General features: G+C 34.5%; 1 protein-coding gene across 6 annotated transcripts in view; it reads left to right on the forward strand.

Moving 5' to 3' along the window:
• brm (ATP-dependent helicase brm) overlaps positions 1 to 26,867 on the forward strand; it is a 677,861-nt gene that overhangs the window by 58,583 nt on the left and 592,411 nt on the right. For 5 of the 6 annotated variants that reach the window (XM_090410652.1, XM_090410651.1, XM_090410655.1 and 2 more), the window contains exon 4: positions 12,770 to 12,835. The exons of the other annotated variant lie outside the window; for it this stretch is intronic. In XM_090410652.1, the coding sequence (XP_090266778.1) occupies positions 12,770 to 12,835 (66 nt within the window). The remainder of the gene's footprint in view (positions 1 to 12,769; positions 12,836 to 26,867) is intronic. 6 annotated transcript variants of the gene reach the window in all.

Consider the following 26,867-nt stretch of genomic DNA (forward strand, 5'->3'; position numbering starts at 1 on the left):
GAGCAGTTACAGTTGGGAATGACGTAGCGTGCAATGACAGCAAACGAACATCGGCGTTAGATCACAGTGCATTTTTTTTGTAATCTAAAGCTTTAATTGAACAATTCCAATTAACTATTAAATCAAAACATAAGCTGTAACCTTTAACATGTTGTACTGCATTTATATAATGTTGTAATGCTTTGTTATTATTTATAAACACAAACAAAATTAAATTTTTCATTTTTTCCTTGGGGGTGCTGCAGTGTCGCAGTGCTTATGAACGGGCCGTCACTGCAGGCACAATTTGTTCATCTGACTCTCTTCTGTTAGAAGAATTAAATAAAATAAAACTCACTCTATCACTTAATAGATACAATAAAACCACAATCCAAAAAATAATATTTATCATCCTTCTGCCAGACTGCAGTTTGATGTTACAAGGATCTGCATACCCTACCTTAAAGGGACCTCTGAAAAATAGCAAGGATTCTCTACAGATATAATTTGTATACCACCTTCAAACCATCCTGGAAGTTATCTTCTTTCCCATCACCTGTTAAAGATAAATTATCACTTCTTTCCATGCCTGGATGTTTATCAAATACCTTGTTCCTGTCGACTTTGCTACTCTGATCTCATTCTGCTTAGATCAGAATCCAAGATCATCAAGATTATGTAAGATTTCTGGAAGATGGCATGAGAAGCAAAGTATCTCATGCCATCAACACTAGACACAGAGTTCACTCAAATCAAACAAAGATGTTGTACTACAATAGGTTTAAATTTGATCATCTGTTTCTTGAATCATGTGAAGACATACATGATTCTCTCCTCTTAATTTTAATTATGTCTGTTTCCCTGGAACTTTAATAGTATTTCTCCCTACTTGTTCAGCTGCAATTGAGACACATGGAAGTGTGCACATGCTGTATTAGTTATTCTTGTGGTCATATTTTGAATGTTATAGCCGCATCTTCTTCTCTCTCCCTGAATCGTTGAGAAAGCAGAAGAAGAATTCTAGTTTCATTTACATGTGTGAAACCATTATTTAAAAACTAATATTATTCTACCAAGTACCTCTTAGCTTTCTGAAATTACAAAATATAATTACAGCTACCCTTTACTGTAATTGTATAGAATAATATTCTATCATAGACTAATAAAATAATGAAGAGCAGTACAATTTTTGATTTATACATTGCAGTTTATATGTATTTAAAATGTCTAGTTTGTTTTAAATACATATAAAATAAGATATTATTAACATTCCAACTTTGGCCAGTTGGAATGTTAATATTATTAACATTCCAACTGGCCAAAGTGGATTAGATACACAAACCACCTTACAATTTTTCAAGAATAAAATTATGAAGCCTCATCATCAAATTCTTGACAGGTACCATCAGTGTGTGGGGGAGGGAAGATATGATTATAGTACTACATGAAAAGGTTTCATCATTACTAACTGCCTATTGACAGTTTTCCTCCAACTTAATTTGTTATCTGTCAAGATGCTAATATTATTAGCTCTTATATATCTGTCTTATAAGGCACTTATAATCTATCTTAAATGTATCAATCTAAATCTTGGTCTTTCTATGGGTCTTTTTCCTGCCATCTTGGCAAAGAACACTTGTTTTGCTAATATATCTTCTCCTGTTCTGTTTAATTTATTATACCACCTGAGATTAGCTCTGCTAACATATTCTTGAATGCTAACAATGTCAAGCTATTTCCTTAATATCCTTATATTTAATATGATAGTGCCATCATATTAACAGATCATTTCATCTGTTCACTCTCCTAATCTTCCTTAGAACTCTAATATTTGTGGTTTCCAGACTATTGAGGTGTTTTTAACCCAGCTCTGAGATCCATAAGTTAAAATTAGTTTGAACACTGTCTTGTGTGCAGCTAGTTTAGTTTTTTGGCTAATTTTTCTCTTAATCCATATAAATTTATTCATTTGACTTCTTACCATACCAGATTTGCTAATTCGCTGTCTATTTCCATATTTAATTTGCCATCTTCATTAATAATTGTACCTAGTTGAAATATTTTACTTGTTCTATTGGTTCTCCATTCACAATGCAGTTGATGTTTTCAATGCTTCTGCCTATTTTCATTGTCTTTGTCTTTTTATTTCTGATTTTCATACCAAATTTAATACAACAGGTATTCAGTTTAGTCAGGGAATCTTGCAGACATATACCAGATTTATTTTAGCAGAATAACATCATCTGTATATAAAGTAGAGAGCTGAGATTAACATATCTAATTTTGATACCAGGTTACTATCACTATCACTTCATAATGTGATAAATGAGGAGAGTAACAGTGGAGATAATGTTCACCTTTGTCTCACACCTGATTTAACATCAAACCTTGTCACATCATCATCATTGCCCATGTGTCCAGTGGTCATTGGTGTCTGATATACCAAGTATCAAGCTTTTGATCGTTCTATTGTTATACAGATACATGCAAAAAGCTCTAATGTCCTTTAAATTATTTTCTGCAGTGGATTCTCTTTGCAGTTAACTTTGCTATATAGTACTTCATCTGTTACTTTTTGCACCCATCAAATTTGTAGAATCTTTCTATAACATGTGCTTTTGAAAGCAAATATTCATCTCACAGGTTCTTAGACCATTTCCCATGTCTCACAACTATAGACATCACTTGAGAATATGCACTTTACAAGGTTGGAATGCAGCTATGTGTTATTTTCAGCATGCTAAAAACAATCATGATCAATAGGATATTTGTGTATTGGACTGTTAACCATTTCCAGCAATCTCAACTTTATGGAAGGTTCACTGATTTACTACTTCATATCTTGTCCATCGCCTGTAGGTTTACTTTCTCTTTTGTTATCTGAGATGTTATCTCTTTTTTACAGTCTAAATCATGGGTGTCCAACCTTTTGGCTTGCCTTGACCACATTGAGTGAAGAGGAATTGTCGTGGGCTGCATATAAAATGTATAATATAGTTAACGTATATAAGTAACAAAACTTCCTTTATTTTAAAAATTTTTTATTATAGCATTAAAAAAGAGGGCAGCATAAAGACAAAACTAGTTTACATGAAACTTGTTTACATGAAACCAATGCATTAATGTCTGGTTCGATGGAAGTGGTTGCAATTTGTAGTGAGCTCTCAAGTTTCTTGTCAGAAATTTTTGATCTAACTTTACTCTTTGTATGCTTCATTCTTGAAAATAGTTGTTCACAAATGTACATACTTCCAAAAAGCAGTGATAGAATAAAGCGTGTTTGTTTGTAAAGGATATTTTTCTATGGGAAGATAGGTCTTATAAAAATCTAGCAAAGAGACATGATCAAATTTTTCTTTAAGTTGAATATCTGATTGCAACTCAATACATTCCATTTGAAAATTCGAAGGTAATGTATTTATGTCAACTAAATCGCAAATATACAAAAAAATTGATAATTTTTTTTCTAAAATCTTGAAACCTAATCTCAAATTCCTGTATCAAACTGGAAAGAAAGACAGCATATTTTTCACAATACATAATAATGATAAAAGTCTAAGATCTTGTGGGGCTGCGGGTTGGACACCCCTGGTCTCAATTATGCATCATGTTGCTTCCTAGGTATGTGAAATTCCTAACCTCTTCCAGCTCTTTTCCACTAACATTTATTTTCTTTTTCATTCTCCAAATATGGATTTTGTTTTAGCGATGTTCACTATCAATCCATATATTTTTCCTACTTCACTTAACTTCAGCACTGCTCTTTCTAGTTCCTCTTCATGTCCTTCAGTAATGACTGTCATCTGTAAATTGTAAATTATTTATATTTTTACCTTTTATTGAAATTCCCCTGATATTATCTTTGATGACATTGATTCTTCTTTCCAAAAGCTTGGAAAGGACAGTGCTTGGGGATATTAGGTCTCCTTGTCTAGTACCTTTTGTTGTCCGGAACTATCTTCCTGTTTATCCACCGTTTTTCACAGCATCCTCTGCATTGTCAGTGATGTCCTGCAGTAGACATATATCAAGTTCTTGTTTACTCCATAAGCTTTGAGTGCAGCCCATGTCACTTTCTGATCTACACAGTCTTGCCATAAATACTGTTCCAATTTTTGCACATCCCTGTGCTCCCCACAGAATTTTGCGAGCCCAGTTTTATTAGTGGTGCTATGCACAAACAACATTCACATGTTTATTAATAGAGAGAGAGAATTGTTTAGCTGTGTATATTAACTCATAAGTTAATATACAATGATGAGATTATGAGAACCGTGTAGCTGTAATAGCACTTCACAAGGTTGGAATGCAGCCATGTGTTATTCTCAATATGCTAAAAACACTCAGGACCAGTAGTATGTTTAAGTATCAGACTATTAATCATCATAACGATACAGAAGACATCTGACAAAAGAACAGGTTGATCACGCTGCATCAGGACACAACAGCTTGTAAGGGCTGTGAAGGCATCCTCCACTGTAATCTTGTGAGAATGCAGAAAGTGATGTTTGCAAGAGATGAACGTTTGCAGAGAATGATGTCATGTGTACTAACTAATGACCTGGAAGTGAGAGCCTATTGTTGTTCTACTGGACACTTCCTAACAGCACAACTTATGTGGCAGAGGGTGATAAAAAAGCACTTCTCTATGTGAACGTCAGACATGGATATATATATCCTCTTCAGAGATGAGAATATTTTCATGACTGAAGAGTTATTTAATTGCCAAAAACGATAGGGTATATGCCTCAGATGGTTGCATAGCATGTACCATAGCATCCAAGATTCAGAGAGATCATCACCCTGCATTAGTGATAGTTTGAGAGTTGGTATATCGGGGGGGGGGGTATCCAAGTTTCATTTCTGCAAGAAAGGGATCAAAATCTCTGCCAAAGTTTATCAACACCATGCTGGTACCTGTTGTATGGTCCCTGAATACACCTTGTTTCACGGTAGGCAGTAGACTTCCAACAGGACTCGGCTCCTGCACATAAAGTGAGGATCACACGAGAGTGGTTGAAGGCAATGCCCCACCACATATCACCACCTGATCGGCCATCTGGAAGTCATCTTCCATGTGGCCAATCCATTGGACTTCAAATTGTAGTCAGAACTTCAGGGATTAGCCTGCAAGAAATGACACCTGAGCATTGCCAGCCTGAAGGTGGATTTGGAGTGTTTCCATTGGATGTTTCGTGTGCCACCATTGATATGTGGCCTCATAGACTTTGGGCATGCACGAAGGCAAAAGGAGGACATTTCAAACATTTAATTCTACTATATGCATGTGGTTTGTATTTGCTGAAAGCTGTAGGTGATTTACTAATAGATTAAAGATTTATGCACTGTTCAAGTTGTAACAGTATTTATGGCTAGACTAGGTATATTGTGCTTTCTGAAAGAAAACAAAACAGATAAAGCTTTCTCCACAGTTAATCTTAACATTAATATTTGGTGTATATTACTCCTGTCTCTTCTAAATCCTGCTTGCTCATCTTCCAGATTTTCTTTCTGTTAATATCATAAGTACTTTTCTCATAAGACTCATTGGAATTATTGTTCTGTAATTTTTTGCATCTCATTTTGCTTTCTATTTTTGTGAATGGATATTCACAAGGATTGATCTTGTCTATTCCTTTGGTGCTTTGCCTTCATCTCATGCCATATTACACAACCGGTATAGTTAGTCTATGATCACCTCACCACCATGTTTCAGCATCTTTCCAGTGATCTCATTATTCCTATGGCTTTAATGGTTTTATGGTCTTCACACCTCATCTCTCAGTATTCAGCCTTTGCTTTGGCACAGTATTGACCTTTGCTGTCCTTGCACCTTACATGAAAAATCAATTAAACTCTCATTATGTCTGTTTCTCCCTCTGTGCTTGGTGTTGATATTTCTCTCGATTCATCAATTAACTTCTTTTGGACCTCAACATCTTCCTGTCTTATATAACTCAGTATCTTGTCTCTCTCTTTCTCTCTCTCTTCTATTTTATGTGTTCATCAAAATTTCACCATTTTCATCTTTTATTATTCTCTTCCTTAGGTTCCATCTCTTTGATGTTTCTTATCTTATATGCTTGTCTTGTTCTGTATTCACCATGGTATTTATTAATATCTTTGCACTGTTCCTCTAGCCATTTTGATTTATCTCTTCTAACTGCCTTCTTCACTTCATTGCATTTCTTGTTATACTGTTCTTCCATTTCCACAGGTCTCTCCTAATCTTTAATGCTTATTTTTCTTGAATTATGTTTAATGTCTTTTGTGAGATCCACATCTTCTTTTCTGTCTTTGGTACTCTTTGTTTGACTGCTCTCTTGATTGCAGATATCACTTTGTTGTTTCTCTCTTCCAATACATTTCCAAAACACTTGTATTCTCTTCGCTCATTGTCCTTATCTCTCTCTCTCTCCGACTCTGAAACTCTGCATTCACCTGTTGCTTGAGTATCAACTTGATATTGGCAAACAGTAATCTATGATTCTATTCTGTGTCTGCACCTTGTCATATGCCTTTTCCAAATCAACAAAGCATAAATACAAATCCTTGTTATATTACCATGATTTCTTGATTATTTGTCTTCAAGTTCAAATCTGATCCTGGAGATCTCCAATCCCAGCATGTTCTTTTCCAAGTTTTCACATTTTTTCTCAGCCTTTTCTCAAGTATACTTGCTTAAATCTTACTAGGAATACTAAGTAGGGAAATTGCTCTGTAATTCTAGATGTTTAATAGAGACGTGCACATTAGACATAGTAGAATGTTTTAAATAATGGCTTCACACATAAGAAAACTATATAGACTTTGTTACTTCTATATATTTTGCTCAATATGTCATGAGCCTCAGTCAGTGAGAAGGCATAGGAATTGGTAACAATATTTAAATTATGAATTCAAGATTGCATCATATAGCACACCTATAGTATCACAGTCTTAGTTGCAGCTGTACAATAGGATGAAACACTATTAGAGTTTAGAGACATGGGTATAGATGTATAATTAATTAAAAAATTATAAACAATTAATAGCAATCACTTCCCAAAACTTAGAGATAGGCGTACAGTCTCTCCAACAGATTTGGATGGTGGCTTAGGACTTCATGTGATTCAAAAAATAGACGATCAGATTTGAACCTACTGTAGTATAGCATCTTGGTATGGTTCCAGTGAACTCTGTCCTGTGTCGATGACATGAGAAGCAAGCTTGAACCTTCAGATTCCAAAAATCTTATATAATTTTGATGTTCTTAGATTCTAATTGTAGCAGAATGCCCAAAGTTGAAAAGATGATAAGAATAGGGTACTTGATAGATAAACACAAGGCAAGGATTGAGATGATGATGTATCTTTGATAGGCAGTAAGAAAGATGACGACTTCTGAACTGGTTAGGTGGTAATACAGATTATACCTGCGAAGGGTTCTGGCTGTTTGTTTGGATGTTATTTAAGGTAGGATATATGGATCCTTTCGACATCAGATTGCAATCTGGGAAAGGGATGATAATTATCAAATATTTTGGGCATCATAGTCTAGCTGTATCCATTAAGTAATAGAGTAAGTTTTATTTTATTTAATTCTTCTAATAGAAGAGACTCAGAAAAACAAAAGGAGAGTCTACTCCAATCATCTGGAATTCAATCCTCTAACCAGGTCTTCTGAATAGCCACTAAAATTCTTATACATTCATATCCAAGCATTTCTTAACTTGAATATCATTTACTCCAGCTGCCTTTTCACATTACAAGTTTTTGATCGCCTTTTCTGTCTCTGATATTGATATGTACTCGTGAATGTATTCCTCTTGAGTGTTTTCTGCCACTGTGCTGTCAATGCATGTTTCATTTAGCCATCTTTCAAAGTAATTTTTTTTTATGTGGTTTCCACCCATGAAAGGTTATTAGTAAACCTGCAGTACATTTGTACCGTGGGTAGGCTAAGGATTTTTTTTTTTTAAATATTTTTATCAATTATATATGTATATATATATTTTTAATTTTTTAAAATTTATTTTTACACAGTCTGGAAACTGCTCTAGACACCAAACATGGAACTTTTTCAAGTCATTTCAGGCCTCCAATAAGTGGGGCAGTGGTCTATACCAGCCAATGAAATTCATTTCCCAATTTAAAATAATCACAAACATCCATGGTGGGATTTCAACACACGACCTGTTGTTTGGAGACCAGGTATGCTAATGACTCGGCCAACCAGGCTGGCTCCAGCTATTTACTCCAGATATCTAGAATATCTTTATCTTCAGTTTTTTTTCCTCTTGTGTCATCTTCAGAGGGCTGCTGCACATTAGCCAAACATTAACACATGCAATCTCAGTTGCACAGTTTATTTATACTTGAGTGCAGGACGTCATGACTATTTCATTTTCATAGAGCTTGATAAAATTTCGTGTTGGCTCACCAGTCAAGCAAATATATCTCTATTGTTAATATATCATAGTTACATGTTCTATTTGGGATCTGATTATTTTGTAAACTTTTGTTCATGCTATATAATGTACGAGGGTGGTCTGAAAAGTTCTTGGCCTAACAATGAAAAAACGAATTTATAATTTCAAAATTATTTTTATTTTTCAACATAATCTCCCTTAAGACTAATACATTTATTCCAGTGATGCTCCAGTGCCATTATCCCGTCCCTGTAGTGGTTCTCAATAAGATCTACAAAAATGCCCCTCTACAGCTGCAATCGCCTCTTGATTCGGAGAAAAACACTGACCAGCAAGGAAGAGTTTTAGTTTTGTGAAAAGATAGAAGTCAGAGGGAGCCAAATCTGGGGAATAGGATGGATGTTCCAACAATTCATACCATAGATCCCTTAATTTTCTCATTTCTAAAACACCTTTGTGGGCAAGTGCATTGTCCTGATGAAAGATGATTTTTTTTTCTCTGCAAACCGGGTCTTTTCTCACGAATTTTTTTGTCTAGTCTGGTTAAAAGATCATAGTAATATTTCCCGGTTATTGTTTTACCCTTTTCAAGATAATTAATAAACAAAATGCCACTAGCATCCCAAAACGCCGATGTCATGACCTTTCCTACTGATGGAACTGACTTTGTCTTCTTTGGTGCATAACAACTAGCTTCTGTTTGCTGTTTGGATTCTGATGTGTAATTGTGAATCCAAGTCTCATCCATAGTAATAAATCAACGCAAAATCAGTTTTATTCTTGTTAAAATGCTCCAAGCACTCTTCAGAGATTTTCATGCGGGTGCATTTTTGATCTGCTGTGAGCAAGTGCAGCACCCATCTTGCGCAAAGCATTTTCATTTGCAATTCTTCATGCAAAATATATCCTACATCAGGACAATGCACCTGCCCACAAAGGTGTTTTGGCAATGGAAAAGTTAAGGGATCTGCACTATGAATTGTTGGAACATCCACCCTATTCCCCAGATTTAGCTCCCTCTGACTTCTGTCTCTTCCTAAAATTAAAACTCTTCCTCACTGGTCAGCATTTTTCTTCGAATCAAGTGCTGATTGCAGCTGTAGAGGGGTATTTTGCAGATCTTACTGAGAACCACTACAGGGACGGGATAATAGCGCTGGAGCATTGCTGGAATAAATGTATTAGTCTTAAAGGAGATTATGTTGAATAATAAAAATAATTTTGAAATTATAAATCTGGTTTTTCATTGTTAGGCCGAGAACTTTTCAGACCACCCTTGTAGTATAGTATATCTTGAAGCACTTATGAAAGAAGCAAATTTCTTCTCTGCCACTATAAACAATCATTGAAGATAAAAACATTCAAAATTATAAAATAAAATCTTTGTCTATGCACATTGCCTATGTTTGTGGATTTTCTAAATTCTGGTTGACTCTGAAACACTTTTCAAATGGACCATGATCCACTATGGTATATTGATGTTATAGTGATTCTCAGCAGAAACTCAGAAAACAGACAAATATTTTTTTTAGATTTTTAGAATGAATATAAATTATTTATTTTATTTTTTTTCCAGAAAGTCGGGAATTCTTCTTTCTCAACTTTTTGAGTTTTAATATTCATTATGGATGGCTCAAATTCTGTATATTCCATCAATGGGCGAAATCAACTAATTACTGCTATCCTCTGAATTTGTTTTAAGGTACCATGTCACAATAGTTGGTTACTTCACAGTATTTGACTGAGTGCTCTTTAAAGATGATTGCGTAATCCTTTCTTCTTATGGTTATTCTATTATGACAGAATCAGTGATAATTGACAAAACAGGTATTTGTAATGACCAACATGCAGATAAGCTGAAAATACAGAAAACTGTTTATGATCAAGCCCTATTCATAGTCTTTTGGAAATCATTGATATGAAGCAACAAATCTTTTTTTTTTTTTTTTTTTTTTTTTTTGATGGCAAGTGGTAGATGTTTGAGAAATGCATTTTGCCTCAAAGTGCATCAAAGCTATGAAGTTTGAACAGCAGAATTGCAGTTGCCTGTGTCTATTTCTCCTGACATAAATTTGAACCTTTGAATGCAGTAGGATGAATACCACTAGATGTGCTACATTTTTAGATAACATAATGCTTCTTGCATTGTTGCAGTTTTATGAAAGAGACTTACCTCTTTTAGCACAACAGCAGTGCACCATGTGATACTGCAGATACTATTGAAACATGGTTTCAGAAAAATTGTAGGAAAAACTTAACTGTTGGTACAGAGTCCTCATCTCAGTGCAGTAGAATATTTTTGGGAAAAAACTAAAATATTGAAGGAATTTTAGACTAGTGTCTCCATCAGCAATATATTCTTGTGTTCATGATGAACCAACAGTGGTCTGAAATACATGACTCATTATCACAGACTCGTGAAGGGTGGAAAGTGTGGTGAGGGCTAAAGGAGCATTCACACAGTACGTATTTGACCATACTTGACATTATGATAACATTCATGTGTGGCTTGAAGTTTATGTATTAAATTCACTTTGTAGATTGCTTTAACCAGTTCTATCATCAAGAATTTACAGTTTGTAAGTGCATTATAATTTCACTAGATGAAATTTTTATTTTTTTTAGAATTCTCATGTTGAACATTATTTGTGATGCACACTTGTACGTTTAGTCCTTTTCAACATACCAAAATCCAAAACTCATTTGTACAAGAATTTCATTATTATCTGATGACGATTGATCTTGGTAAAAAGACTAATTCTTTATCTAAAACTGGATATGTTCTGGCTTTACGAATACTTGAAGAATATGTTTTTATCCAGCTGTTTATGTGCAGTTCGTTTGATTGTTATTACTAAGAACACTGATATTTAAAAAAAAAAAAATGAAAGTAAAAATTTGCACAGTGGAGTGGCAGCATTTAGTTTTTGTTCAACATATACACAATCTGTGTATAATTATATATGATGATGATGTTTAACTTTGTAGTGTGCAAACAGGAACACATATCTGAAATACCATTTCTCGGCTGTAAAAAAAATCCACACCTAACACAGTTACATTTTCTTCTAGAAGCTATTTTTTTTTTTAATTCTGAACAAAAATCTGATCCAAGTAGAATCTTGTTTGGGAAATACTTATTAGGGGACTCAGCATAAAAAATAATGGAATAGAAATGAAAATTTTAGTTAGTGCTTAAGATAAAACATATACAGGAATTGTTTTAATAATCCATGTGTTGTTAATTTTTTGAAGCTGATATATTTGTCCTGGTCAGCAAGTAGCTATTGTTGTTTGCTGATAATTTATGCAATAAATCATACTAAATGCAAATTTTTTACCTCAGAGGCCAGTCAGAAGTTTATTATTTGCCAATGACTAATGTTAACTTCATCCAGTATGTGAAGACTTCTGTGATCTTATTGAAAAAACACATTTAAATAAAACTGACGTGTGTATATATATATTTTTTTCTGTGTGTTATACTTCACAGAACTCTAAGTTATTATCTAAACAGTGTGATTTTACCTGTTTTGCAATTACAGAACATCTGGAAAACAGAAATGCTATAAAATGGGAATAATTATATCAAATTTCTAGATTAGTTTTGCTACCTTAGTTTAAAGAACATATCAAAAGCAATCGCTCTAATCTTTCATAGTTTTAAGTGTTATATGAAGAAACTGATTTCACAAGTAATCAGTGGTGCAGTTTTATTATGTGCATCATACAGAGAAAAGAAAAAAACTTTGAAGCAAATATTTGATCACAGGAAACTTTTTATATAATACTGGCATATCCCCTCCCTCCCCATCCACCTTGAAGCATATCATAAATTTCAGTTCATTTAGAGGTGTCTTTTTCTGAAAGATCACACAAATGCATACATTAGTAAAGTAGGTACTACACTGCTAAATGGTAAAATTTGTCATTAGCATGCAATTTCAAAAATTGTTTTTGACTGTTTCTCTTTGATAAATTATTGCAAAAAGGAAAACATCAGTGTTGGCTTGGAAGAATGTTTGTCAGCTTCAAAAATTATTCGCAATCTATATATTACAAAAAAAGCAAAAAAGTTTTGGGTCTTCCCAAATGCAATATTTTATGATTAAAAGTGAATGGTAGTATAAAAGAAAGCTCCTTCATGGCATAACTGTTTGTTTGTTGCCAACAGGAGATTATTCCTCTCATTTTAATCATCTTAAATTATTTGATGGCCTTTCCATTCTATCTAATAATTTAAGCTTGTCTAAAAGGAAGTATCTCTTCTCATTGTGTTCAATAATAAACTGGATTTGTAGGTGGGATGTTTTAAAATGTGACAGAAATTCATCACTTTTGCTCTCTGGTATCATGCAGTCACTTAACCTATCTTTTCAGAAACCTGGAAGACACAAGATATGAAGCAAGGCATTATTTTCCACATCATGCATGGAAGTGTTAAAGGTTTGTTTATAAAATCTGATGAAATGAAAAATAAGTGGTCAGTAACAATAACAAGGTCATTTGGAATTCATTTCAAAGATATTATGATCACATTATTCATCCTACATAAGGTTATGATTGATGATATTAATATGTAAGGAAATCTTAAAAATCAAATTGTTACTGAATTAATTTTAATAAATATAGAATTTGTTAAAGCCTTCTCTATTCTGGCTTGTGCATTACTTAGAGCCTACAGAAGTTTGATGAGAGGGGAGGGGCAGGTAAAGAAGTCAGATTTTGATGTTTAAAATCACTATTAGTTTAATTTGTTGCTTAATTATAGCACTCTTTCCTTATCATAGCACATGTCATCACTCTTATTATTTTGATATATGATGTATTATGTACAACATTGGAATTCTTTGAGATGTTCAAAATGATATAATTGCAACTCCTATGACTACAGTAAAATCATTTTACAAGAAATAAGGCCTAATCATAATTCAGTATGATTAGAACCAGTTTTTTGTGAAAGTGATTAACTTGTGGTCAAAAAAAATCACTAATGTAGTTCTGAATTTTAATAGATGTTTTAATGATATTAAAGAATTCCAACATCCCACTTTGTAGAATATCCAGAAATAAAATTGAATTTATTTTAACTAATTTTACTTTAGTGAAGGTTTGAATGTTTTCTTATGGCCTGTGATTTTTAAACTTGTAGCTCTGTTATACTTTTTTTTTTTTGTTATATTATTTTTCCATTTCATTCAGAAGTTTGAAAGTTCCATTTCTTTATAGAAGCATGACATTGTTTTAGTAATCAGTTTATGTAATTTTAAGTTCTTGAGTGTTTCAGATTTGTCCTTTAAGTCATCTCAGACAATGCAAATTGATTCAATTCAATTATGTCATCTTGAAAATTTTGTTTTATTTACCAAAGAGGATCCAGATTGTTTGTAGTATATTTAACTGAGCTGGTGCATTTATTTTTTTATTTTTATTTTATTTTATTTTATTTTTTTTTATTTTAAGAATCATCTGGACCTGAAATGCACTTGTTTATTGCTTATGAATAGACTAGTAAACTTTATGTGTTGTATTATGGAGCATTTCTAAAAGAAGCCTTCCCTCATACAAATATAAAAGTTGAGATGATTAAGACATGAATTTATGACTTGGTAAGAGGAGATAAATTGCTGGAACAGTTCGTAGACTGTCACAAATGCACAGTATTGTGAAGTTTGACATAAATCACAGAGAACAAGTAAAGGTGTGTGTGTGTATTGGGGTTGTGTCCATCTAGGGTGGAGATGCAAATAGTGACAAATAGTGAAGCAGTATCACGTGAAGTGGAGATGGATAGGATGAAATGTTTATTAGGGTGTTGCTATAGACCTATAATGTGGAAAGCTATAAGAAGGAAATGTTTAGGCAAATTGATCTGGCTAATAAGAAAAGGGCAATCATTATGGGTGATTTCAATTGTGGTAATATAGACTAGAATGAAGAGACAGCATTTGGAACCAAAGGGAATGAATTTGTTGAGTTTTCATTTCACAATGATATCTTCTGATTATTTCATCAGAAGATATCATTGTAAATGAAGTGTCAAATCTTTCACCAGTTTATGAAAGTGACCATGAAATGATCACTTGGGTGGTGGCCAGTCATAGCAGGGCTTTTGTGAGAAAAGGTTATGCGTGGAACTATAAGGTGAGTGATTATGACAAACTCAGGAAGTGGTTTACAGCAATATCATAGAATGAGGAATTGGATAGGGAAGGAAATCAACTGCTTGATCGTGGAACTATAAGGTGAGTGATTATGACAAACTCAGGAAGTGGTTTACAGCAATATCATAGAATGAGGAATTGGATAGGGAAGGAAATCAACTGCTTGATCAACTTAGAAACCATCTGGCAGAGGCAATGACTGAGTGTATTCCAAAAGTTAGGAGATTAAATAAGGTAGATGTAAAATGGATGACTGAAGAGGTGAAGCATGTAATCTGCAAGAAAAGGCATTGTAGAGGCAGCACAAGATGAGTGACAATAATCAGTTATATGAGGAGTACAAAGAGTAATCTAGGAAGGTGACTTACTTGGTAAGGGTAGCAAAAGTGCAGTGTGAGCAGCAGTTAGCAAATGCAAAAGACTAAAAAATGCCTAAAAAAAAAATTCTAGGGAGTTTATTCGATGTGGCCATTAGAAGAAAGAATGATTATGGAAGGATGACATTGGTCAATGATAATGGGAGAATGATAAACAGTGAGGAGAATATAATAGCGGTATTAAATGTATTCCATCCTCGTGATTGTGACATAATGCAGAACTTGAGAGTAGTGGGAATGGGGAAGGGGAACCACTGATGGTGAGTGAGCAGGAGGTATATGAGGAATTGAATAAACTTGATGTCTATAACACCATGGGACTTGATGGTATATCATCATGTGTCTTGAGGGAATGTTCCAGGCAGTTAACAACAACTTTAACTTACCTTTTTTAACATGAGTCTTAGACTAGCCTGAGTTTCAAAGAAATGGAAATAGGGCAAAATTGTTCTGCTTCATAAATGGAGTGATAAGACTAAGGCTTTGAATTATAGAGCAATCTGCTTGTCTGTGGAAACTAGTGAAGGCAGAGAATCAGAACTGTGTAGACAGCAGCAAAATTCTTTTTGATGGACAGCATAAGTTTGCTGAAGGAAGATCGTATTTTAGCAATCTGCTTATTTATTATAAAGGTGATGAATACATTGGACAAGGCAAATGCATATACATTAGTATGTTTAGGTTTTGCAAGGGCCTTCAATGGATTGTGACATGACAAGCTAGTTATTAAATTGGAACAGATGGGGTTGGGTGGTAGATTATTATTATTGTTACACCCTTCATGGAGTCAGCAGTTCTTATCATGGGAGGTTCATTCAACTGACAACAAATCTATCATACTGAATCTTAAATTCCTTAGTACACCCTGCATTAACAACATATTCCATAAATGCATTCCATTCACTGACAATTCTTCATGTAAGAAATCTATTCTCACATACTTCTTTATTATTGTATATAGGAGTAGTCCATGAAGCCAAAGCACTCATTGCAGGAGACCCACTCCAAACGTGACACCTCTAATGAATGAAGTCCCCATACAATGATATATCATTATCTTTTGACTCTTTCTTCATAACAGCAACTTCCACCTCATTCACATAAGCTAATCTCTTCTTTTTAATCTTATCTTCTAGCTATTTCATTTCACTTTTCATTTTCACTAACTCTTGCCTAAACTCCTCTGCTATGGTCCCGACTCTAGCTCCCATTTCTAATTGCTGTAAGCTATCAATACACTTTTCACATACATTATTGTTTTCCTTGTTTTGTTTTTTTACTCTAATAGTCCACAAATCTTTCACAGTTTTTGGTACATACATGAAGCAATTTTTGCAATACGTCCACTGGAAAATATCCAGGGTAGAACTTGACCTTTGTGCTGAAGCTTTCTGCCCTGCAGATGTGTGCTTCTTTTCGGATACACCATTTTCAGAAGCAGCAGGAACAAGGAGGGAAAAAAAAAAATAAACAAAACAAACACAACTGAAGGACACTTGTATCCAGCATGGGAAAAAAATGTAGCACAATTTTCAATAAAAAGTTACACTGTACACTATTTTCTTAGCAGCTCAAATATACTGCTATGCTCACTTGTAGCACTAGTGAAAGTTTGTACATTAGAGATTGGTTGATAGGAATCAGCAGGCTGTCTATTGTGTGGGGGGTGGGAGGAGTGATAATCCAGAAGAGGAAATTCAATTGTGGTTTGTCCCAGGGGTCTGTTTTGGGGCCATTGTTGTTTAATTTGTATGTAAATAATATATAATTGTTTGCAGATAATGCAAAGTTGGGGAGAGTTATGAGAAGTAGAGCAGATGTAGCCTTATAAGAGGACTTGAATAGACTGTCTGAATCGGCAAGTGTGTGTGGGGATGTTGCATCCTTTAATGTAACAGAGTGTAAGGTTTTAAAATTTGGGAAGCAAAGATGGAATGCAGAGTATAGGATTGCTGGGAGATATTTTAGAGGAGGTGGAGAAGATGAAAGATCTGGGGGTGATGGTCAATAGGGGGTTTGTAATTTCAGCAACATTTTGCTAAAATTGTGAGAACAACACGACAGATTATGGCAATAGTGCAGAAAACATTCACATGTGGAAATAAGGATGTTTCCATTGTACAAGGCTTTGATCAGACTATGGATTACTATGCACATATTTGGTAACCTGGTTTTCAAAGGGATGATGAGTTTTAGGAGAGGATTCAGAAACAATTTACTAAGTCAGTTTCTGGTCTCTGGAATGTGGAATACGAGGACCGATTGAATGAATGCAAACTGCAGAGGCCTAATGGATAGAAGGAGGGAGGGATTGGACATGATCAAGACATATAAGTTGGAAAAGGTTAATTACCAGATTAATCTGGATGAGATTTTTTATAGAATGTTTGGAGATGGGAAGAACAAGAATCCATCCATGGAAGCGGTATAGGGAGGGTAGCAAAGGAGTGAGAAGTATATTTTTTGCATTGAGAGTGGTGTGCAATTTGAATACATTGCCTGAAAGTCTGGTGAATGCATTTAAGTCAAGATATGATGAGCTGTTTGTGTAGAAGTGGGATCTCCTGTGACGAGTCTCTTGACTTGACGTAGGTCTGATGATGATAATAATATAGATATATCATGAACAACCAATACAGTACTAAGAAAATTCAGAAACGTTTCAAGTATAACGACGAACACGTGGACATCCATGGAAGTTAAATTTATTTGCAGTCAAGAAAGGGGTAAGAGCTAGGTTTTTCTCCCAGAGAGCAGTGAGTGAGTGGAATAATTTGCCCTTACAGGCAGTGAGTGCATCTAGTGTGAATGAATTCAAGGGTAGGTATGATAGCTGGGTTGGGTAATTTACAGCCTCCCTCAATGAGTCCTTGACTCCCTGGAGGTCTCAGATAATAATAATAAATGTGAAAATATTCAAGATTTGCAATATGAACAGGCATTTTCCATTTGAACAATAGTAAACAACCTTGATATTATGATGAGTAGCATTAATAGTTTGTGAGCCATTCCAATGGAGCTATATAAGTTGGAAAAGGTTAATTACCAGATTAATCTGGATGAGATTTTTTATAGAATGTTTGGAGATGGAAAGAACAAGAATCCATCCATGGAAGCGGTATAGGGAGGGTAGCAAAGGAGTGAGAAGTATATTTTTTGCATTGAGAGTGGTGTGCAATTTGAATACATTGCCTGAAAGTCTGGTGAATGCATTTAAGTCAAGATATGATGAGCTGTTTGTGTAGAAGTGGGATCTCCTGTGACGAGTCTCTTGACTTGACGTAGGTCTGATGATGATAATAATATAGATATATCATGAACAACCAATACAGTACTAAGAAAATTCAGAAACGTTTCAAGTATAACGACGAACACGTGGACATCCATGGAAGTTAAATTTATTTGCAGTCAAGAAAGGGGTAAGAGCTAGGTTTTTCTCCCAGAGAGCAGTGAGTGAGTGGAATAATTTGCCCTTACAGGCAGTGAGTGCATCTAGTGTGAATGAATTCAAGGGTAGGTATGATAGCTGGGTTGGGTAATTTACAGCCTCCCTCAATGAGTCCTTGACTCCCTGGAGGTCTCAGATAATAATAATAAATGTGAAAATATTCAAGATTTGCAATATGAACAGGCATTTTCCATTTGAACAATAGTAAACAACCTTGATATTATGATGAGTAGCATTAATAGTTTGTGAGCCATTCCAATGGAGCTGTGATCCTCAGACTGAAATGATGATAAGCACTCTTATCAAAATATTATTTAGGAGAGAGACCTTTGAACTTCCAATGGAGCACTGCATTTGCGATTAAAAATAGGAAACTCCTGTTTTTAATCACAATCATTGAAATTTTTTAATTTCAATCATTGGCCTCATAACCTTAATTGCTTCATTCGTAATCCCAAATAACAAATTTAGGCCTCCAGTGAGCATTGTGATAGCTTCATTGAAATTCATCTGATTAAACACATTCACAAACATCTATTCTCATATGATGTGATTCAAACCCACAGTTGACTGGAGAGTTAATATGCTAACACCTGGTTTATTGTTTAAAATACAAAATAGTAGTCATTCATATTCTTTTAACAGTTATGAAAGTTTTAGTACATGAAATGTTTAAATTTTTCTTACTATTGTATTGGTTCTTTACATTATACACATTTCTTTTAAAAATGTTCTCTGGGTTTGGTGTTTTATATTAAACTTGACAATCTTGTTCCTTGACAGTCTTATAATCATGGGTCAACTGAATAATACAGAAGTTGAAGATTTATTGTTTCAAATTTTTTTTTGAAAACACCTGAAAGAAGATCAAAAAAATTTAGAAATCGTTCTTCAAAATTCTGTATTAACTGACCCATGGTTATAAATTATTTCTAATTCAGCTCTATCCTGTTAATTTCATGTGATAAATTCAAGTTTTAATCATTCAACTTATATTGGCTTGGGAAGATTGCTTTAGGAGATGCTTTATAATATGTATATGTTAAGCTTCAGTAATCTGTTCATAATGCTCTATTGTCAATTTGTTACTTATTTAAAGATCTGATATGCAACACACATTTTCACTTTGTATGAACTTTGCCAACTACAATTCTGAAATTAAAAAGAATGGAACAGTTGTAATCGCATGTGAATATTTTAAAGAACAAGCATTGTTATGGTATTCGTGAAATATGGCAACATGATGTTTCTATTTTGCTAGTTGAGTTTCTTGTTATATTTTTTTATTATTTATTTTACATGACATATATCTCTATCTCTCTTTAAAGTCATTCACTAACAAAGCACTCAAGACTGCCTCTGGGATCCAATTCTTATTTACTACTCTTCATGCAAAAAGTCTAGTCCTCACTCCCATGTGAACCATACTCTTACACAACTTCCAGAGCTGACTCCTTATTCTCTCCCATCCAGTCATGTATTGAAAGATTTAGCATCTAATTTATAAAACTCCTTTAATAACTTGTTTACCATCATGTTCCCTCTTCTCTGCCTATCAGCTAAGTTTTGTAAACCACAAATCCCTTTGAAGATAAACAGCACACTACAAACCAGTCATTTTGGTTACCTGCCTCTGAATCATCTCCACCACTTCCACATCCCCAAGATATATACACATCGTATGTTATATGGTATGTACTTATTCATTATATTTCTGACATAAAAAGAGATCAGTAGATAGATTTCATTGTGTTAAAAGGCAGTACCTTAGATTGTTTATTTTAGAAGTTGCATCTAATAGAATATTCTTTTAGATGCAGTTAAGTCTGTTACATTTGCTTCCTATCAATATTAATCAGATAATATCAATAAGAAGAATAAGTTTATTTTTATTAAAGTAATGAATTTAATTAATAGATTAGTGGAATTTGTCAGAATTTGCTTTCTGAATAATAAAATGTGAAGTTTATTATTCTTAATATAGTCATCTATACTACTTAAAAGTATGACCATTCTTCAGAACTTTGTTTCTCATACCTGTCATCTAGTAGCATCTAGTTTCCTACCTTAGTATTAGCATTAGAGCATTTGTTCTATTTATTGTAGCTTACTAGTGATGTTATAGCTTTGCTTGCTTACCTGATAGCAGCCTTGGCTGTAGTAGTACAGTTAGTACTCCTTTCTTGAACTGTTGTATGTTAGGATATTGATATCTTTATATCAGCTGAGAACATTGTGTGAGAACATTTGACCCTTGAGCAAATGCTCATTGTTCCTTAATTTGAGTGTGGGAGGTGGTAGTCTTATTGAAAACAGTGCATAAGAGCAGACCTAATCACCACTGTCATCTCATCATAAAATTCTTGATATGTACCGAAGAGATAAGATATTATGACAGTGCTGCATGATTAAGATTACATAATTGCAATTTTCACGCAACTCGTTCTTGATCTTCTACTAGCTCTTTTACCTACCATCAAACACTTTTGTTCACCTTTCTTCTTTCATTGTGTTTAAGTGACCATATCGCCTTAGATTAAGGAGAGTGAAACAGATGCTATTGGTGGCATTTGTTTCACTCCTAATTTTTCTTTGCACTCTCATATCTGTGGTATCTACAGTAGCAAACAAATTAATCCATGAACAAGCTGAATTTTTGTCAATTTTTTGATTTTTTTTTTTTTTTTTTCAGTTCACAATACTTTTGGTTTTGGTTAACTATTTTGGTTGAGTGCTGCTTATTTTAACATCTCCACAATGTTTGCTTAATACTGTTTTGCATTTTTAATGGTGTAAAAAAGTTGACATTTGTAGTGTTTTATTCATTTTGTGTAGCTATAAAATGGATACATCTATCTCCAAGAAAGTATTCAAAAATATGTACCTCAGCACACATTTGTGACTCAAAGACAAATTGCCAGTGGGTGTAGTGTTGGTTTGGGTACTGTTAATGTGATTTTGAAGAAACTTAGGGAGACAGGTACTGTTTCTCCTGACACAAAAAAATGTGGGTGAAAAAGGAAAACTACACTTACTCAAGATCGTTTACTAGTTAGGAAAAACAAAATGAATCCAAAATTGTTTGCTGTCGACTTAAATAGAGACTTAGCAACTAGTGGGATTAATGTTTCTGACATGACAGTCCATCAAAGATTGTTGGAAGCAGGGAGGACTGCCCACACACCCAAAAAGAAACAACTGTTGATGAACGCTATGCAGAAAACGAGGCTCCAGTGGACAAAAGTGTATAAAGATTGGACTGTTGAGAAGTGGAAGAAGGTCATATTCTCAGATGAGAGCCATTTCTTTGTCCAAGAAGAGCGAGTACCCCGTGTTCACAAATCAGTGGCTGAGACGACTTCTCCCACCCACCTGCAACAAGCTCCTAAACACCCAGCTAAAAAGATGTTCTGTGGAGAAGTTAAAATAAGCAGCACTCAACCAAAATAGTTAACCAAAACCGAAAATAGAAAACTGAAACCAAAACCAAAAGATGTTCTGTGGTTCTTTTGCACACAACAGTTCAGGATCACTTGTGCCTGTTGATGGTATGATTAAAAGCAACCAATACATAAAAATATTGGAGAAAAGAGTGCTCCCACCGATCTAGAAAGACAAAGAACTCATTTTCCAACAGGATCTCGCTCCATGCCAAACTTTAAAAAAATTGAAAGAGTTCCTCAAAAATCACAGCATCCAATTGCTTCAGTGGCCAGGTAACTCTCCTGACATTAACCCAATATAAAATTTGCAAGCGATAGTGAAAAAAGAGACTTGGAAAATTAAATTGTAATACAAAGGATGATAATTTAATACAATCTATTATAAAAGTATGGTTTTGAGATTCAGAAATAAGAAAAATGTGTTCTGTGTTGGTGGAGTCCATGCCTAAATGAATTAATGAATCTCTTAGGAACAGAGGAGCACATATAAATTATTAGGTAAAGTTGTAGTTTAATTTTTACTTATTTTCTTGCAAAATTAAAATTTTTCTTTGAAATGTGAGTGTTTGGTTAATTTGTTCACTACTGTAGTTTGATCAATGTTTATATCTAAACCAATAAAAGAGTTATTTGAGTCTAAGAGGAAGCAACTGATATATATAGAAATGTTTTGAGAAAACTTGGAAAAAAAGAGCAAAGCCAATAATAATGGCATGTATGTGCATATTCTGCTCAGGATGTGGAATAGTCATTGCTGATATCATGTTCTAGCATAGCATGTACAAATTCACATGGAGAGAAGACATAAGAAATAAGAAAAGTCTCATTAATTATGATACTGCGATGATATCATCATGGAACAGTCAATAGATATGCTATCATCTGATGTTTATAGATCTCTGTCATATCATATCCCCTCTTTCTCCTGTTTACCATGGTCTGGAGTCCACATACTCTCAATCTGTTCCTGTAATCTACATTCCATAATCCAATATAATTTTTAATTCTTCTTCTTTGCCCCCTTTCCACAGCTTCTTTATTCTCTCAGAACCCTGCAGGCCAAATTTGGAAAATCTTATATTGAATACTTTAAACCTGAAAAGCCTGGACTTGCAGAACATGCCATCTTCACTAGACATAGAGTTCATTGGAGAAAGACAAGAGTCCTTTGCAAAAGTCGGTTCCCCGTGGAACGCCTTTATAAAGAAACATGAAACTTTACTTCATTCTCCTAACTTAAACAGATCCAATGGCTTATGTCTATCCCGTTTATGGGAGATAGTACTTTATAAATCAGCTAATCTTTCCTAACTTTTTATTGTATAAATTTTTTTTTTTTTTTTTTTAGGAAATTTATTGACCTTTTTAGTTATCTTACACCAGCTACTTAGGTGGCGCGTTTTGGAATTGTCAATTATTGTTTAATTTTGAGCTTAAAGTGTACTGAAGATGCCTGTGACACACAGGCGAAAATTATACTATTAAATAATCTTTGTATGTGAGTTTTCCGTTATTAATTTTGTATCTATATGTCTACTCACGGTATACTTCTTTTAAAACTTAACATTGAATGGATGGCCATGATCATTTGCCCAAATTTCTAGCCTATTCAAATCATTCTGTAACTACTGGATATCAGTAGCATTCCTGATTGCCCTGCCCATCATTGCATCATCAGCAAACATTGAATGAGTTCATCAAGATTTGAAGGTGGGTCATGGTGGAATACCCATTTCTTGGATCATTTGCTCTCCCAATTCTGTATGAACGAAAATTATGCTCAACAATAAACATATTTTCTTTCAATATCAACACCATTGTTACAGCTAAATGCAATAGTGTAGACTATACATGTTCTTCTATTAATGTGCATGCAGTCAAGCGGCATATCTCATACTGCATGAACTGAAGTGGGCGTTGAAGTTCAGTATTTTTTTTTTCTGTGTGTCATATTGTATTTTTATTTTTTTATGTAACTGGAATCCCTGCTCCAGAGATCATGGAACTTTCTCAAGTCACTTCAGATAAGTAGTCAGTGATTTTTGCTATTTATTGCAATTTGGAGACTAATGGGGTGCTTAAGGATCAAAGTTGTATAACTGAGAGGAGACCTCCACATAGCCTTTAAAGGAATGCGGAGAACCGACCAGGGCTTCTGACTTAATGTCCAATCCTCACCTTCTCGTGGTGAACCCTGTTGGGTATCTACTTGGATACTGAACGAACGAGGATGGGCTGGCAATTTGGGATTTAGACGAACAAATTGTATTCTTATTGGCTTAACCAAAATAAAAAATGAGGGTACGACATGACCAAATTTCATGCCGGATTTGGCGTCGCCGGGTTAAACAAGGCCCCCGTTGTTTTCGCCAGGGAACCAGGGCGAACAGCGAAAAGTCAGCTACTGGAACAAATCTGAAAACAAACCCAACTCAACATCACCAGAGTTAAAGATCGGTACCATCAACATAAGAAGCCTGAATGGCAAAGAAATGGAGCTAGCTGAGGAATTAGATAAGTACCAGATCAACATAATAGGGGTGACTGAAACAAAAAAGACAAAAACTGGTGAGATCTTTCTGAGCAATAAATACAAAATGTTATATTCAGGCAATGACAATCAAGAAAAAGAAGAAGTAGCCATAGTATTCAACACAAAATACGAGGCTAATCTTCTTGAATGGTAGGCAATTTCAAGTACAGTGATGTGAGCAAATATCAGAATGGGGAACAGGACAATGAGACTTATTTGTGCCAATGGTCCCACAGAAGGTTCTCCTAAGGTAGAAGTGGAGGAATTTTTTGAGGCTTTAGAAAAAGCAACTGACACAATGAAAAATGAAAAGTTGGTCCTTGTTGGGGATCTAAATAGCAGAGTAGGAATTGATTGTGAGACATACAAAAATATTTTGGGAAAATTTGGAGAAAAGAGCAGAGGGAATAATAATGGCAAATACCTGTTGGATTTCTGCTCAGGACATGGACTGGTTATTACTAACACAATGTTCCAACATATAAATGTACACAAATTGACATGGAGAGAAGAGGCAAGGAATAAGAAAAGTCTCATTGATTATGTTATTGTTGATAGTGATGTTTTCTCCCTGGTGCAGGACACCAGAGTGTACAGAGGATTTGAAATTGGAAGTGATCAGTATTTAGTCTTGAGCAGGATAAAATTGAATTTCATATTGAAAAGAATAACATGTAAGAAAGTTTTAAAGCGAATAAAAGTTGAGCAGCTCTCAGATGTGAAACTGTAGACTAAAATACACAAAGATTATTGAAGAAAAAATGAAAGAGTTTGAGAACAGGAATCAAACTTTGGAGATTCAGTGGCAAACTCTGAAGAAAACATTGATTGATTCAGCCAGAGAGGCATATGGTGAGGTTGTCTGCAAGGATAGAAAAACGAGAACTCCATGGTGGACACAGGAAGTTAAAGAGGCAGTGAAGGAAAAGAAGAAAGCATATCAAAAGTTCCTGGCAAATAAGTCAGCTTTTGCTGTTAGAGAAGACAAATGTAAGAAAGCGAAACACCGTGTAAAAGTAGCTAAAGAAAAGTCATGGGAGGACTTTGGCAAGAACATAGAAAATAAATAACAAGAAGGTGGTAAAATATTCTGGAGGTTGTTGAAGAAGCTTAGGAATGGAGGAAAGAGTGCTGTAAAAGGAGTTAGAGATGATAAAGGTGACATGAAAATGGGAGAAAAAGATATCCTTGAAGTATGGAGTAATTACTATGCTGTCATCACTGTGCAGTGATGACAGCACAGTGGTAAATAACACTGACCAGGCATGCATTCAGGAATACATATCCATACTTGAAGTAGAATAAGCCATCAAAGGCTTGAAATGTGGATGATATTTGACCAGAAATGCTGCAGTATGGTGGTATAAGAGTGTTACAGTGGCTGCACTGCATAGTTCAGAAAGCTTGGACAGAGGGATGAATTCCCGATGATCGGAGTAGAGCTCTCATAGTACCCATATATAAAAAGGGAAATAAAACTGAATGTGAGAATTACAGAGGTATTTCCTTACTAAGTGTTCCTGGCAAGATCTATGCAAGTATACTTGAGAAACGGTTGAGAAGAATTGTGGAAGAAAAGCTTGGTGAATAACAAGCTGGATTCAGGCCAAATAGAGGCTGTCAGGATCGGATCTTCACTTTACGACAAATAGTCGAGAAAGCATGGGAATATAACAGAGATCTGTATTTAAGTTTTGTCGATTTGGAAAAGGCATATGACAAGGTGCCAAGAGAGAAGCTATTCAATACGCTACAGTTATATGGTGTCAATGGGGCATTATATCAAGCAATACTTAGTCTTTATTTGAGTTGTAAGTCAGCAGTTAGAATTGAAGGAAGTACAGGAAGATGGTTTAATGTTAAATCTGGTGTGAGACAAGGATGTACATTATCCCCTCTGTTATTCATTATCTATATGAATCACATTATGAAGGAAAGTGGTATTAAACATGATATCAAAATTGGAGATGTTAATGTCAGCTCTTTGCTTTATGCGGATGATGTTATACTTCTAAATAAATCCGCTACAAGTCTGCAAGATTCTCTGACTAAATTGAATAGCTGTTGTAATAGATATGGTATGAAGATGATCAATAAAAAGACAAAGACAATGAAAATAGTCAGAATCATTGAAAATGTCAACTGTGTTGTGAAATGAGAACCTGTGGAACAAGTAAAACATTTCAGCTACTTAGGCACGATTTTTAGTAAAGATGGTAAATTAAATATAGAAATAGACAGCAGAATCAGCAAAGCTGGTATGGTGGGAAGTCAATTGAAATCATATGGAATAAGAGAGAAATTAGTCGGAACACTAAATTAGCTGTATACAAGACAGTGTTCAAACCAGTTTTAACTTATGGATCTGAGAGCTGGGTCAGAAGTAAAACATTTACCAAAGACTAGAGACCGCAGATATGAGAGTCCTGAGAAAGATTTAGAGTTGTGAACAGATGGCATCAATGGCAATATCATATTAAAAATGAGGATATTAGGAAAGAACTTGACATTGT

Source organism: Typopeltis vanoorti, chromosome 20 (assembly GCF_054136105.1).
Source record: "Typopeltis vanoorti isolate ZY-2024b chromosome 20, IOZ_Tvanoo_1.0, whole genome shotgun sequence".
In the NCBI taxonomy this organism is placed as follows: Eukaryota; Metazoa; Arthropoda; class Arachnida; order Uropygi; family Thelyphonidae; genus Typopeltis; species Typopeltis vanoorti.